The sequence below is a fragment of the Temnothorax nylanderi genome, unplaced genomic scaffold (assembly GCF_030848795.1).
Source record: "Temnothorax nylanderi isolate EJ_2023f unplaced genomic scaffold, tnyl_v1.0 TNYL_tig0107_pilon, whole genome shotgun sequence".
NCBI lineage: Eukaryota > Metazoa > Arthropoda > Insecta > Hymenoptera > Formicidae > Temnothorax > Temnothorax nylanderi.
The window spans coordinates 417,815-434,014 of NW_027249169.1; the positions used below are offsets into that span (position 1 = coordinate 417,815).

Below are 16,200 nucleotides of genomic sequence, written 5' to 3' on the forward strand. Positions count from 1 at the left end.
TTATTCTTCAGTTAATTTTAAAAGGACTTAGCTTGAAATTACAGCTATCAGGAGAGTTTTAACGTTATGTAAAATTGCAAATTTTAATTAAATTTTAGTTAAAAAAGTGGATTTACATACAAGAAAACATTTGTTGTTCATAATTTGTTGTTTGTAAATATCTTTCATGATTCAATTCTCTGACAGTTATTAAAACATGCTTCATTATTCGGAATTCAATGAATTGTGGAGGATGGAGGAGAGGGGACTCGCTTCTATTATGTATTTTAAATTATTCCCTCAAATAAATTGCAACACCGCGAAAGTATCGGAAGTGCGAAACGATCAGCAGCGAGACTTTCATTCGCGGCACGTAACCACGCAATTAGTCGAGGTGCTAAAATATTCTATGGTTTCAAGGAAAAGTTTATACGCACTTAAATATAGGCAACTCTGCTCGGCCAACGCTTTCGATGGACGCGGTGTGCATGAATAAAACATTATTTCAAGGGGTTCAAGAAACAGACGAGCTTTGAAAAACACTACTCTTCAAAGGTAACATAATTCCTTCCGCTCGTTAACAGCTACATAATATCATAATGACGTCATAGGTATCTTGTAGATCTATACAAGCTATACAGAAATTGCATTATCTTGTGAGTTTATATATGTAGAATCGATTCTTTTTGAGTAAAATTTGATGGCAAAATGTCTCGACAAATGTCTCAACTATTAAACGTCAAACTAAACATTTTAAATTTAAAAAGTGCATTTTTACTTTTCTAGATTTCTTAAACTTAATGTTTCAAAAATGTGTCAAAAATTTCTTAATTTTCGATATTATATAATTCTATAATTTTTGTAATATCAACGTTGAAATAACGGTCATTCTTTCAATGTGATGTTTAGAAGATTTCTAATTTTTCTCGTATAGAAAAATTAGAAAACTGTAATCTAGACTAGAACTGTATCTCGGGTATCATATATCATATTGATAAATGAGTGATATCGAAAGTAGGTCGGAAGAACAATTATATATGATACGAGTATAACATCCAATGGTTTTAAGTACATAACGAAATAAATGTGTGACAGCTATCGCGAAGGGTGGGCTTCGACATCTAGACACTCGGTTCAGGAAATTACGTTATGCCAGCGGGATACCTGTGATTGTAGTCGATGACGTCAGCAGCATCGGTCGTATAATGGAATATTCCAGTGTGTGGCGTGCATTAACGATTCCATCAAAGCCTTCGTCGAGGACGTTTATCTTCGTAGAACGTGGACGTAACGGCCCGAAATTCTTTAAAGTTATAAAACATTATTTTATTTTTACGCGGGATAACTTGGCAAAAAGTTATCTTAGGACCATTTAGCATATAGGAAAATAATAAAATGCGAGTTTCTTTGAGGACATTAAAATCAAAGTTCTCGAATTAGTTTTTTAGATGTCGCAAAAGCATGTTTAATCCAAAAGTGTTTCTTTTGAAGAGAAATCCTATGTAATGGTAATGCGTCAAAATAATATGATCAAAGGTGAGAACATCCCCATTGTCAGTTGCTCGATATAGCGGCGACCTAGTTCGTGAGAATATACAAGGATCGTCGTTGTACACTCTCACGGTTAATTGACTTTTATTGGGTGTTACGTCATCCGAATGTATGGAAATGCGATCGCTGCTTGCTTCCCGGTCTTGAGTTTCTAAGGATTTCACGGGCTCGGAGCCCGGGCTCGTTTGCCGGGAGAAAAATGGAACGATAAAGTGTCTTCACGACCATTTTGGTGGCGCGGGTGGCAGGATGTAGGTATAAAGTATACGCTCTCTTTACTAGTGTCTCAGTGACTGCCAGGGTGCCGAAGTACCCCCGAGCGACGATGACGACGGCAACGACAGGCGATGGGTGGGTGGATGGGTGAGTGAGTGGATGGGTGGCCTCGTGTGTGCGGTCTGTGTGCATGTGGCTCTTCGAGCGGCACCAGGATCTTCCAATGAAATCGCAGCGCATATATATATATCGGGTGGTACGACCCGGCGCAGACGCGTTAGACAAGTTGAACCGTGAGCGGGAGGGTGCGTACTTCCACCCTCTCGACTTGGTGTGGCGGTGCCGTCGCCGTCGCCGCCGCGGCCGGGGTGTGAAAATCAGGAGCGCTAGCTGCGGAGGAGCGAGATGAGGGTGGCGGGGAGTGAGAAACTGAAACACCCTCCGGGGTCCAGTGGACTGGCGAGAGGGAGGAGGGCGAGCGGGAAGAGGGAGGATGAGGACGCGAGGGATGGTTGGCGGCCGCTCGAGTGAGAGGGAGAGATTGCCGCCATTTTACAGTGGCGCGGATCTGCATAACGATCAGAGACTGTCGTGTTTATCAAAGGTTTTCTCCGCCATCTGCATAATTTTCTGCCGCGCCAGGGATGGCGGGAAGGGTGGGCGGGTGGATAGGAGGGAGCGAGAGCGGCGCAACGAGATAGAGAGGTGGCGAGGGGGTGGACACTCTTACTCTCCATTCTCGAGTGCATTTTATGTGCACGACTTATGAAACTTTAACGCCCTTACGAATAAATTACGCGGGTAAGCACCAACCACTGCAGTGCCCCCCCGAACGCGTGATTGAGCCATTTGCATTCGAAGCGAAAACAGAGTTAGTAAAAATATATATATATACTATATTCAGCCTTAAATGCAGGAGCTATCTTTATGTAAAGCTTTGATCTGATGGTTTTAGCATCTGATAAAACTGAAGGGATATTTTTATTCATCGCGCGTTGTCTGAAGAAAAATACAGAACAATTTTCCTTAATCTCCACAGCTTACATCTTTCACTAAAATACTTTTTGTTGAAAGAAAGAAATATTATAGTTATATATTATTGAGATAAAATATATTATTATGCAAATATAATGTGCAAGAATTACAGTCATTTTTACGATACACAGCAAAAAGGAAATTTGATGTCAATGCATTTTCCAACAAAGTGATTAGATAAATCTAACTTAAGCCTTTTTTTATTAAATATTGAGAATGTAAAAATCGATCTTTGTCGAAATAAGCCGTCCGTTGAGGACATATGCGTCATGGCATCACGGACGAACTCCCAGAGCAACCGTTGAGGAAGAAAAATATTTAGTGACAGTCCCCACATATACCGAAGGGGTGGGGTACCCGTTATTAGGGCTCTTATTAGCCCAGCATATGGACCAGAAGGGCGACTTGAGATAACGATCGTGCCAATTCGGCCCTTCTAGCGATCGCAGATACAAGCAGCAGTTTATAGTAACAGGTCCTATTTCAAGGGATTACAGATAGTCGTAATCTGCATCGGCCATCTTCCGCTTTTCGATCCGTGGAGAGAGAAATGCAAATGCGCGCTCCTTTCCGACCGCAAGGGACGAAAGAAAAAAAAATGAAATAAAACCGCGACGAGAGAGTAACATTACACTTCATCCCCTGTGGTGTATCGTTGCGTATATTCTGTCGATCGCGACGATAAAACATACTTGATATTTCATAACCTCATCGGGCAATACGCAGTGCTTGTCACTTGCGGAAATCGCGCGGTGCGTCATATTTTGGATGAATCACGCAACTTTGTAACCTTTTATAATTTTTACTTTAAAAATTAAGTAGATAAAGGTTTTCTTTATACAAAAATCTTTAATGACTTTTATTTTTGTAATCCTGTATTTTTATCCATTCGTGTTTACGTTTTATAGTGAATAAAAATAATATCTTAAATATAACATTTCTTATATCTATTAAAACTTTTATGATTTTATTTAACATAAAGACGTCATGCTTTAGTTTATAATTTATTATATATTCTATATATGCTTCTTTTATACCGACAAAAGAGAAGCTGGAATCGAAGCTTGATGAGTCATTGAACGAAAAGGTGTCGGAGCCCTTAATACGCACATAATGGCGTGAACAAATTCAAATTAAACCACTAGGGTGTTTATCGACGAACCCGAACGAACGGAACGGTCGAACGGTTACCGCGTTAGTTCACCTGATTTGGAGGCTTAATGAGCCCGTTGACACTTTGATGCAGGGCGTACCGCGTGTCGCCGGGGAATTGCCAGCTCAATAATTCAGAGCCGGCCGTAATGGAACTTGTCCGCGGGACTCGATCTATCATAGGAAATTGCACGGAGCCCTTTTACCGGCGCTCATAAGAAACATACATATTAGAGGAATAACGGCTAGCTCGCCTCGTAACCCGCTCGTCTGTCGTTTCGCCTTCCGAGAATTGATTAGATCCCGGAAATCAAACGGACAAACGTGTAGGTGCGCTCGCGCGCGCGAACGCGCGCGGGCACGTGTATATGTATGTGAGGGTGAGTGCACGTGTGTCCGAAGGACGGCGTTTTGCGGAAAATGTAATATCTGTGGAAAATGCAATGGTATCATTGACGCACGCAGTACAACGTGGTACGCCCTCGCATATCATAACGTATATAATCTGAGCATATTTCGTCTAAAGTGAAGTCTATCTGAAATTAAATGAAAAATAAGAAAATTGCATATTTCTGAAAGTTAGTTTTTGCAAATTCCTAAATTTCTCGACGCACAGGTTATTCGTGAAGAACGCGACTAAAAAAAAAATCCTTTCGTAGCTTTTTGCTACGAAGAAATCGAATCGGAATCGACGAAAGCGTCCGAATGTGAAACGACGTGCATGGAACGAAGCTGGAGCGCCTCTCTGTAGCGCGCTCCATGCTCCATCTCGACCGGAGCCGAAGTCGACCAGACTTTAGCGACGCACCTCTCCGCCTGTCGACAGCGCGAAATGCCTCGGCATCAAAAGCAAAGCTCAGAGGCAATCATGAGCTTTCGAATGCAAAACAGCAGCTTTCGCCTAGCGGCACTCGGCACTTTTACATTTAAATGTAAACTTGCTGAGTGCGCGCCGCAGAGCCGCCTCGCCGTATCCTCCTTCCCCTTCTGGGGGGCAGCTTCCGACCCCTTTCCGCTCTCTCCGCTATCGCCCTTTCCTCCACTTTATCTATCTCTTTCTCTCTCCCTCTATCCTGCCTCCCTGCCGAGGACGTAGGCGATATGGCGGAGGCGCCTGGATTTAATATTTTACACCTCAAATGTTCGGCGCGCGCGCGAGAAATGCAAAACAGCCCGACACAGCCACCCTTCTATTCCCTTTCTCCCCGCATTCTCGTTCCCATCCCCGGCATAGCCGTCCACAACGACTCCCCCTTTCAGCACGGATTGGATTTAAAACGCGCTAATTTGTCGAGCACGACACGACCCACGCTTACAGGCTCTTACGTGTGGCCCGCGTGGGTTCGCGCACGCCACACGAACGGCGTGCTAGCGCGCGGGTATGTGTGTATGGGCCACAGTGGGCCGCATCTAAATTTAAAATCTGCTTTGCATAATGCCCGACCCCGTCGCTGCGCCCGTCGTCGACCCCGGGACCGCCTAATTGCGGGCTCGTTCGAGCCTCGTGTCCCTTCGACACCTACGGCGGCAGCCGTTCCCGAAAAACCGGCTTCTTCCGCCTCCGCCCCCCCGGCTCACTTCCGTCGCTTTGAATCGCCGGGCGAGATAACGCCCAGTGTCTTTCTATCTTTCGACGGTATGATCGATACGTGCCCTACCGCGAGGCGAACGTTAAGTGATCGATGCCTGCTTTACTTAACACCCAGATTCTTACGAGGTTCAGCGCGTTATCGAAAATAAGGCAGTGCTCGATACTCGCGTGGCGTACTTGACAGCGACTCTATTGATTTTCTCTTGCTACTTTTCATGAGCGATTACTTTGCTTAACATTGTGTTATTAATTGCTAATAAATATTAATATCGCTAATATCTTGAACTGTTACTTATAATACAATACGTGATGAAAAACATTCTATTGTGTTTTAAGTACTATTAAGTTATTTTCCTCGTCAATTGGAATAAACAAAATGCTATTAGAAGTGGTCCGATAACGGTCTTTACGCATGAAATTGATTTCTGGTGACGCCAAACATTTCTGGTGACGCTCATTGCGATTCAATTCGCACGCACGCGCACTTGAGCGATCGCGTGAAAGCCTGGTAGCGATTTTTACGCTAATTTCCAGCATGGCATCGCGCGTAATGGCAATGCGCCATTGAATGGTAATTAAAATTGCCGCTGAATATTCAGAGCTTTAAAGGTGAATTTGCCGTCAGACACGGTACGTCGCCCTATAATTTACATCCATATAAGTGCGTCATTGGCGCGCGATATTGCGCGGCCAATTGCCAACAATTACCAATTACCAATTACGTAGCGCGGTAACGAGGCGGAGCGCGTGCAATTGCTCAAACTGCCGCAAACCGACATACGTGCGAGAACGTCGATGCCTCCTTGCTCCTTCGAGGCCGGAAGTCGATCGAAGGAAACTCATTTCGAACAGTTCTTTCCTGGCGGAGGATAACGATTGCGGCAATTTAGTCCGACGTTGCAACGCAATCTAAACTGATACATCGAGTACGTATTATACGCCGATACTTCGCAGATCGAGATACGGTATTTCCTCGTAATTGAACACGAGAAAAGAAGTTGTTTCTCCTTTATGGAATAGCGTAGCGTATCATTTTCAGGTGATTACGACGAGTGGAAGCCAAATATTTGCGTTTTCTATATATACCTATTTGCCCGCGATTTTGATGAACAGTAAAATTCGAAATGTTTATTCGTTCTTTGAAGCAATTGACAACTTTTATCACTTTACATGATTTAATTATACTTATGAAATTTAAGTTTATTTATGTAGATAGTTGATAATTTTACCGAGCAGTTTCGGTGATTCTTACTAGTCTTTAATATTATTGACAGAGTATGTTAACACTGTATTATCTGAAAATAGTACTGATTACTTTGATGATCCAATTAAACCACCGTTGTTATCAAAATGTTACAAATATTTTCGTTTCAATTGTCATTATTTTAGAATGGAACTCAAGAGAATTCAAGAATAATATTTATTTAAGTTTTCTTTGCTTGTCATTCTATTCTTAGCGAGTTTCATCAGTCATCCTTTCTTATATTGACTTTATTTTTATTATGTTTTTTATTAATAAATATTTTTTTTGAATAAATAATAAATTTGTTTTGAATACATAGCTATTTGCTCTTTTTTCAAATTGGCGCGAAGAAACAATCTTATATCTTATAATTTAAAAGCTTATAATATATTAGCTGATATATATTTGCTTCGAAAATAATTTATTCAGTATTATCTTAAAAAATATATAGCCAAAAGAGAGGTAAAACTAGTGTCTATTTATTGTGAGTTAAATTATAGCGTGCACAATTATGTACATGCATGAGTAAACTCAACATGCGTCAAATAGGTATAGAGATTTTTTTGCCTAATATAACAGTAATATATAATATGCACATTTTAACAGTATTTTTGCACAGACTCATAAGATTTTCATCCCCATATGGGGGATTCGCACCCGGATGTGATTATTGCGCCCTACTGTCCGAGGAAAAGTTCGTCACGGCGGTCACGACTAAGGTCGTTCCGCGATGTGCTTAATGTACTATTAAACGCAGCCATTGTGTCGGCGGCCGTCCATCGCGCTCACAAATTTTCCTTCCGCCGCACCCCCGTTTCATTCTGTAGGTCCGTCCTTACAGCCTTAAAAGGACGAAGACAGAAAAGACGAGCACGTGCCACCCTCATTCCAACGAAAGAGATATACCAAGACCCCTCCCTTCCTCCCGCCCCGTATTCACTAAACCTCCGGTCATCGGTCCGCGTTTTCGAATTTCCATTCACGGGGGAACGGGGAAAAAATCGTATATCTCGCGGGACAGAGGCGGCATTCATATGCTAAGACGTTTGGCCGAAATCCCCGGACGATCCTTGTAGAACGAATTTTTCAACACGGAATTCGCGCAATTTTATTTCATTTTTTGTAAACTAAAATTTTCCCTATTCCTTTTACTTATTAAAGCTTATTTATGGACTTATTTCTTATATTTATCAATATCGAGTGCCGGTTGTAATATATCTTTAGCCAAGCAAATAAAAATTATGAAAATAGCTGTGTAAAATAATCATATTGCTATATAACTAAAAAATTAATCTGAGTCACATCTAAATTAATTCTAAAATTTTCTAATATAGTTCTCGTCTCAGATTTCCTTTTATATGAAAAATGTGTTTACAAATACTTATACCTATTGATAAAATAGAAATCGCTGATAAGCGGAAAGCGAGCGAGAAATAAAAGTTATTAAGAACAGCCGGGAAGAATATAACTGTAAAATAAAGAATGATGACTCATTAATGAAATCGAAAAGTGTGTACTGTATGAACGGAGTATTCTGTTAACTAAATATTGACAAATTTGTGATTTCCTAAAAAACTTGACACATTCCACAACGGAAAAACCACCAGGAACTCCTGTATAAGCCGCAACATAGCAATAGCTGAAGGGTTCAATGTATTGCAATTTTTATCTTGCCGTAAGTTATTGAATCTTGCAAATTTCTCGGAGTCGTTGAGCGAACAATCTCTGAATAGAGGCAAAGCGGAGAACGCTAATGTAGCATTGCAAATGCTGCAATTACCGAGTTGATGATGAATCGACTTTCATGAGCGGGAAAAGATAAACATTGCTGAAGGAAATAGAGAGAGAGAGAGAGAGATTTGCACACGGAGGTTTGTTCAACGAAAATTGTCCGCTGAACGTATTATCATTAACTGTTTGGTATAATAAGCTTTTCACTGTATTACTATAACAATATTAATTTTCTGGTGATCTCTAGCTAATCTACATATTTAAGCCTAATTATACATGAAATCATTTTCAACAACTTTTCAGTTTGCTTGATTGATAACCATTTGTTCTATATCAAAACCAACAATGAAATTTTTAATTTTATAACGTATTTTATAAAATAACTACTTAAATTTTATTTGCGTAATTTAGATTTCGTTCTTTCTGTGCGCGATCGCAACAGTCGCAGTGCGTACGATCGACAGCGTTCGTTTCACGTCAAGATTCGCGTTATCGATTCAAGACGCGAATACACGGTTCCCTCTCGTTCGTCTATAAATTAGTAATCTCGGCCCAGCGTTGCGAATATCAATTTAGTGGCGAGCGACGCGCGATAAAACTGAAATAAGGGAGCCGGACGCGGTCCAGGACGGCGCGGCGCATCGAGGAGAGTGCATACCTCTTGCCACCGTTACTGGCAGTTTCCTGCGATAACCCCAGCGTTATACTCGTCGTCCCCGGCCGGCGCGGCGAACGGGACGGGGGGATTCACAATGGTCCACAATGACTGGGCCAACATTACGAATTAGGCTCGGTTACGCGTTTATTGCCGATTCCGGTCCGGGCCAGCGGCGTCGGTGCGTCCTTCCCCGCCGACGACGCGCGACGTCGAGGCTGGTCGAGGCGAATCGACGACCGGGCGTCGCGCCGCCCGGCACCGACGCCACTGCCGAGACGAGAAGTATTAGCATTGGTTAGCTTTATGGGGCGTTCAGTTCCGCCGTTCTCTCTCGGTTCTGACTCCGCGGCCCTCACTCATTCGCGAGAGCGAGACGGAGGAAGGGAGAAAGAGGCAGAGAGCCGCCACGGTGCACAGATCAATAAAATCTGTCTGTCTAGAAAAGTAATGCCAAATCGACTCTCCGCTCTCCCGGCACGTATAAATGCCACAAAGGAAGCGGAACAACGAGCGATGGTTTAAATTTCGTCGATAAGGCGCCGATTTCAATGTGCTGGAATTTTCGCCGCCCAATTCCAAAAATGCCATGGATTATCTCATTTGAAAAAAATATTTTATCCAGGAAATAGAGAATATGAAAGGATTAAATGTTTATTCCGAGAAAAATATCCTTAAACAAAAATATGATTAATTGAAAACAATACAATGATAGCATTGAGGGTGCCTAAACAATCACCAGAAAATTAATCACTGTCGAATTTAGATAACGAACGAATATTGTGGAACACTGTGATCCTTATCCGGTGCGTGTGTTTTTGCAGGATTATTGATGCTCTTTTTTCACTATTTCTCTTTCTCTTTCTCTCTCGTCGCTCTCTCGTTGTGGTGACTGGCGAGAGTCCGAGAGAGGGTGGAAATTGGGGCGCGGTAATTATTAATCAATTTCCGTATTAATTGTTTTCTGGGCGGCGGGCTTAAGTGGTATGTTGTGTTCTGGTTCTTGGCAAGCTCTGCCCCGTAACCAGCTAAAGTGTCATGCGAGAAGATTAATTACGTCGCGGCTACGTTTTATGTGTGTCATACGAGCGGGTACTCTCTTCTTCGGCCGCTCGATACGACTCGAAGTAGGCGAGGTCACGTAAAATCTGCTTTGAAGAAAACACCACCAGAAGGACGGTGAAGCCTTGAGGTGTAGAAATATGATTAGTCAGAAAGATTGTGGAATATGGTAATTCTCCGGATCAGTATTTATACCACTTATGATTAATAATTCTAGCATGTTTAATCCCATTTACGCATTTAGTGTCGCTAATTATGAATAAGCATTTTGCGCAATATCAGAACAAATAATTGGTATTTGTAATACTGGTAATTATATTGTATAATGCCGTATATTCCTTTGAACAGGAAGATGCTGGCTGATTACGATTTAAAATAGAGATAAAGAGTTGCGATACTTTCAGCAACTAAGCATGAATCTCGTAAGATGAAGATCTCATTAAGCTTCCTTCGGAAGGCAAACATTTCTTCAAACAGACGTGACTCGTTGGTGCTACTCAACAACCGTCCGGGCTCCCTTCGTTACGCGGGGGATGAATGAAAAAAAAGGGGTACATGAAAATAAAAGGGATCCACGGGAATGAGATTTCGCCGGTACTCCCGTTCCCGAGCCACGAAAAAGCCAAGTTAGTTTTATTTTACAATCCATCGGCTGCCGCGACACGCAGGGGTGGGCCCCGGTCCTTCATCGGGAGCGCGAGTCGAGGAGCAAGAGGGAAAGAGAGATCGAAAAGAGAAACGGGAAGGGAGAGAGAGGGAGACAGAGAAAGAGAGACGGAGGAATCCTTCAGGACGGTTGGACGGGCGTCGCGACGGGGGTGGAACGGCTGTCAACTAGTGTTTTAAAAGTTTGCGACAGCCTACAAATTGACTCGCTCAGTTCTTTTTAAAAGCAGCGGCAACCAACCACGTCGCGCAACCCGCTTTCTGTCTGTCCCCGGCACCGTGTCGACGACTGAAAAATCCAGTCCTTCTCACGGGAACAAGCAATTTTACAAAATATCGCAATTTAACAAGAACATTTGTTTTTTTTTGTCTTACCTCTTATCGAATACATTACTTGCTTCAGTTTACTTCCTTTAGCAACAGAAAATTAATTTTATATATATTTGATAAGTTTTATTAGTAACAAATTTGTTTCTATAGATTCTTAGAAATAAAATTACAAATTACTACTTATAAGAAGAAAAATTTTCTCAACATTTCATGATTAAATATAATAGTGAATGCTAACAAAATCATTTCTCACTTGTATATAAGTTTCAGTTGAAATTAATCAAAAGATTAAATATTTATCTGTTTCTAGAGATGAAAATAAAAAAAGCAACTTATCAAACAAAATTTTAAATTATGTTACATTTACTTTTAAAATAACAAAATATTGAATAAAATAAAAGATTGCCTCCCTTATATACTATAATAATTTATATGTATAATAACATACATATAGATATTATATGTGCTATCATTAGAGTATATTCCTTGCAAACATAGATATGTTATACGAAATCGATACGACAAAACATCCCCAATAAATTGTATCGAGAGCTTTTCTCTATCATGTATTGTACACTTGATCACCATTCTCAAGAGTATTGCGAAAAGTTGTGGCCATTCTCGGACAAATCGACCTCTATCCGAAGAGACGGTCGATCCCGTATAGCGAATATGCTTGCGTGCGATTCGAATCCAGGAAGTTTAAAAGTATTTCGACGTAAAACGCGGCCATTTCTCATATTTTCTATGCAAGCACGCTCCGCCGGGGGCGCATTTGATACACTCTATTAGTCGCATCTCCCGACTGATTTATGAAGTTACTCTCCGCATTATTATACATTTTCCCCGTATCGAAACGGGGATTTACCGTAGCGAAGTTTAGTGGCTCGCGTATATTCCATTAGGCAAGGAAGATCAATGGATATTCTGCCGACTTAACATCTAAATTCTTTGAAATGCCATATAGCTCACGAATAAATGTATTGAGATCAGTAATCTCGGCTGGATAATCAAAAATATTTTTGGAACAGAAATTTCTGCATGTCTTATTTGAAATTTATATTGTTTCGGACATCTTATCAATTTTTCGCGCGCGCGCGTTACAACAAACTTCGTACTGTACTAATAGGATCAAATATGTTATGCAATAATAAATTGCCAAATTAAATATGTAAAAATTATATTAATTAAATAACATAATCTTATAAAATAGAAAAATTTTCATCGCGCAGTTTAAACGTGTGAAAGATGTTTATAAGTAGATATTTATTTATATATAACAAAATGAATTGGTTCATATTTAGTAAATAAATATACTACGTATAACGCGTAAGTCTTAAGTTATGATGGCAAATAACGTCCACGAAGTATGAAGAAAGAAACCTCTCAGTCTTCCTCTTACATTGTTCTGTAAATATCCCCCTCAATCCTGCACGTTCTAGCAACGGTTTGCCTTAGGCGGCAAGTCTATCAGGATTGTTTCAGCATTATCCATGATTCTTCAGGGAATTTCTGCTATTTAGGTAGGATCGTTGGCGGTCGCGGTGATTCGAACATCGAAAAATTTTGTGAGAGGAAGGACGGTGACTTCGAACCGCTACTAGGTGTCGATACAAATTCCAACACGCTCGATTCGATACTCGCAATTCGGTTCTGCTCGTCATACCATTGGTTTCGAGCTGCTTCCACGACCATCCAGAAATACACGCTCAAAACTGTAATTATTGTCAAATGTAATTATTGTATATAGAATGTGCCACACACATATTTTTGGTTTTAATTTATCTTACAATTACATTTATGGAAATTACAATTTATTTTTACGAAAGACTTAGTGACGGATCATTGTACGTTATAACTTTTAAATTGATAACGCTAAATATACTCCTTTTATTAAACGCTTCCGACAAGATTACTTTTAGAATAAAGTTACTTTGATATTGATCGTAAAAAACATATCTTTTTAATTTATTTATAATAATAACATTAGATTAACAGTGATTTGTTCGCGTTTAATTGCAATAGAATTCACAAAGGTAATTCAATATATATTTGTATTCAGAATTCAGTGATTAGAATGCATTATTTACGTTGAATCGCAAAAGAAGATTAGAAATATACTTACTCAGATAGATGCTGCATATCGTAATGTACCACAAATAAAAAGTAGTCTGCCGGTCGTGTATTATATGGCTACACAGCGCCACGGTCTGATCTATTACGCTAATCATTTGCAAATACATCCAAGGCACGGCGCTCATATGTCTCCTCTGTGAACGTACGCGGAAGTTAACGCGGTCGTTAGCGAGTTGAGACAAGGCTGTTACGTGCCTAAAATACATCTCGCGGATTTATAAAGAACGCCTGACGAATTTGTATTCGATCGGCGGTGTCTCTGCCGCGACCTTTAAAAAAAATAATAGAAATCGTGCTTGCGAGCAGAGTGTTGTATATAAGAATTCTTTACATTGCTGCTAGATATTTTGAGAAAAAAGAAATTAGAAGGCCCGCAAAATTTCTCGCAATACTTATCGAAACTTAATAATTTACAGATGTAAATAAATTCGAAATTAATTTAGTAAAAAGATGAAAAATAAAATATATGGCAGAGTTATCTGACTAGATCAATTGAAATAGACCAACTATTCTCAATAATTCTCTTTTATTCGATTAAGTTATTTAGAGGTAATTACACAATATTTTAAGACGCTCACCGATATCGATCCCAAAGCGAGGTATGCACTGGCCAACAGAAACGAGACGGCGTATATGAGGAAACATATCAAGGCGGCTTGCGCTGAAATGTACAACGTTACGTTATACCATTCGTTTGCGGAAGCAATTTGCGTATCTAACAATAAGTGTGATCGGGCCTCACCTTTTTTCTGCAATTGCGTATATCTTATTGCTTGCATCCAATTCACTCCTAGCATGGCCCAAGTCTTGACGGATTCAAAAAAATCATCATCCTCGTCTCTCGAGAAGAAGTTGCTCACCAACACGTTTATTAGTAGAACCGAAGTGGACTGAAAAGGAATAAACAAAAAGCTGAATGATTTAGAAGTAAATATAAAAATAAATTAATATAGTTGACAGATTGATATAAATTTTCAAAATTATATGTGTTTTTAAACGGCTTTGTTCAAAAATATTTAAATTACTATTTATAAATTACTCTTGTACTATATTTCGCTTTTATTTTTCAATAAAATAGTTGATTTAATATCAATCGAAGTATGTCTAAAACAAAAATAATACAAGAAGCAGTATATCTTAAAATAATAATGTTATATTTATACTCCAGACTTAAAATGACGTAGAAGGTATCCGTGATCAATTGATTTGAGTCGGTATTCAACAACGTCACTCGAGTTATTGACAGTCTCGGCACCGGAAATATTGTGTGCGTGCTCATACCAAAAGAAGATCACAAGGCAGGTTTTATATATTATTCCACGTTGGCAACATATAATATATGTGCCAATCATTATAAACATAAACAGAGTTCATGTTTTTCGTTATCTCGTTTCGACATCTCATTTCTTCGGCACGATTACATTCGATATTATAATGCAATCGCAATACGCGAATCAGACAGCGCCGTACTCCCGAATACATGAAAAGAATACAGAGTAGTACGCGTGAAATTTTAAACTTACCATCGTATATGCCCCGATTATCCTCGCCGCGAACGACACACCGATGCAACATAAACTACGACTCTCCATGATCGAAATAAACTTTTCGTCTGATCGCTCTGCCTCACGGACACAAAATGCCCGATTCCACCGGCGTCACCTTTCGTGTTACCTTGCCAGGCAACACTCGCACGATACGTTGTAAAAAGTGTAAACACACATGGACGGAGGTAAACACACGTTAAAAGCGACAATCTCCGAAATTAATCTCGCGCACCGTTGGCGTGTTGTATCGCGCGAGCGAGACCCCGGTAACAATTGCCGAACGTGTTAACGAATAATTAACACCGTTCCGTCCGTCGAATAATGTGACGATTGTCGGACAGGAGTCTTGACTTCAACAGGCGCCACGCCGAACAGAATCGTTCCGTATTGTTCGACTGTCGCGACGACAATGTTGCCTTAGCTGTTCCAAACTCCGAAAAGACGCGCTAATGATACACCGTTGTAATCATGATAATCAAACACGTCAGCGTTTTATCGCGTTATTTCTCAACAGGTCGTTTCAACTTATCATGAGGAAGTCATATTTATTAAAATATATTTGATCCAATATCTAAATGCAGGTCTTGATATGATTGCACGTGTCTCCAGGTAGCATATACACGTTTCAGAAATGTTTTATAAGCGTTTTTCCGAAACGTTTTATAACCGATTCCTAGAAACGTTTCTCATGAGTAAAAATGTCCATTCGAAAAACGTTCGATGGAAAAACGTTTCTTTTCCGATAAAATAACGTTTAAAAAACTATTATAGAAACGTTTTGTTTTAATGATAAAGACATTTTAGATAAAGACATTTAAAATTCCTATTTTGTACGTCTTTTGAACGTGTTTATGACGTCTTTGAGACATCATGCGTGAGAATGTTCTAGAAGCTTTATGCATATACCACCTATGACGTCTATTCTTTTTCGAAGAAATTCCTGAACTGTTGCACATTCGTGCAATAAGTTAAAGTGAAACAAAATATATTTATCTCACTTTAACTTAATTGCATTACTGATGTGCACCAGTTGAGGAAGTTCTTCAAAACGGAACACACGTATAAATGTTCTTTCAATGGCCACGTTCAGCAGAACGTTTATTTTGCAACTGTCGGAAGTTTTCTAAGCTCAGATTTGTCCGATGACAAATAGATTAAGACCGGTAGGACAAAATTAATTTAAGTAAATAAATGGATATATGTGCATGGATAAAATGATTTATTTTGTGCAATAATTAGTGCAATATAAATTTAAATGTTTCAAAAAAGGCTATTATAAAGCTATTATATATATAGATAAAGCAAA

At 39.9% G+C, this 16,200-nt stretch overlaps 1 protein-coding gene across 1 annotated transcript; it reads right to left on the reverse strand.

Moving 5' to 3' along the window:
* Positions 1–12,255: 12,255 nt before the first annotated feature.
* LOC139775868 (uncharacterized) lies at positions 12,256–15,309 on the reverse strand. Its single transcript, XM_071712193.1, has 5 exons — positions 14,871–15,309; positions 14,090–14,237; positions 13,926–14,008; positions 13,337–13,481; positions 12,256–12,926 (listed from the first exon to the last, which is right to left on the reverse strand). Exons 1-5 carry the CDS (start codon positions 14,937–14,939, stop codon positions 12,727–12,729), a joined length of 645 nt encoding a protein of 214 aa, XP_071568294.1. The 5' UTR covers positions 14,940–15,309; the 3' UTR covers positions 12,256–12,726.
* Between the last annotated feature and the right edge of the window lie 891 nt (positions 15,310–16,200).

What these genes read in the sequence shown, in the direction of transcription:
- LOC139775868 (XM_071712193.1), bottom strand. Translation starts at nt 14,939, where the DNA reads ATGGAGAGTCGTAGTTTATGTTGCATCGGTGTGTCGTTCGCGGCGAGG. An exon ending in TAATCGGGGCATATACGATG is followed by an intron (nt 14,238 to 14,870) that starts GTAAGTTTAAAA and finishes ATTCCTTTTCAG; the next exon opens with TCCACTTCGGTTCTACTAAT. An exon ending in TACGCAATTGCAGAAAAAAG is followed by an intron (nt 14,009 to 14,089) that starts GTGAGGCCCGAT and finishes TGTACATTTCAG; the next exon opens with CGCAAGCCGCCTTGATATGT.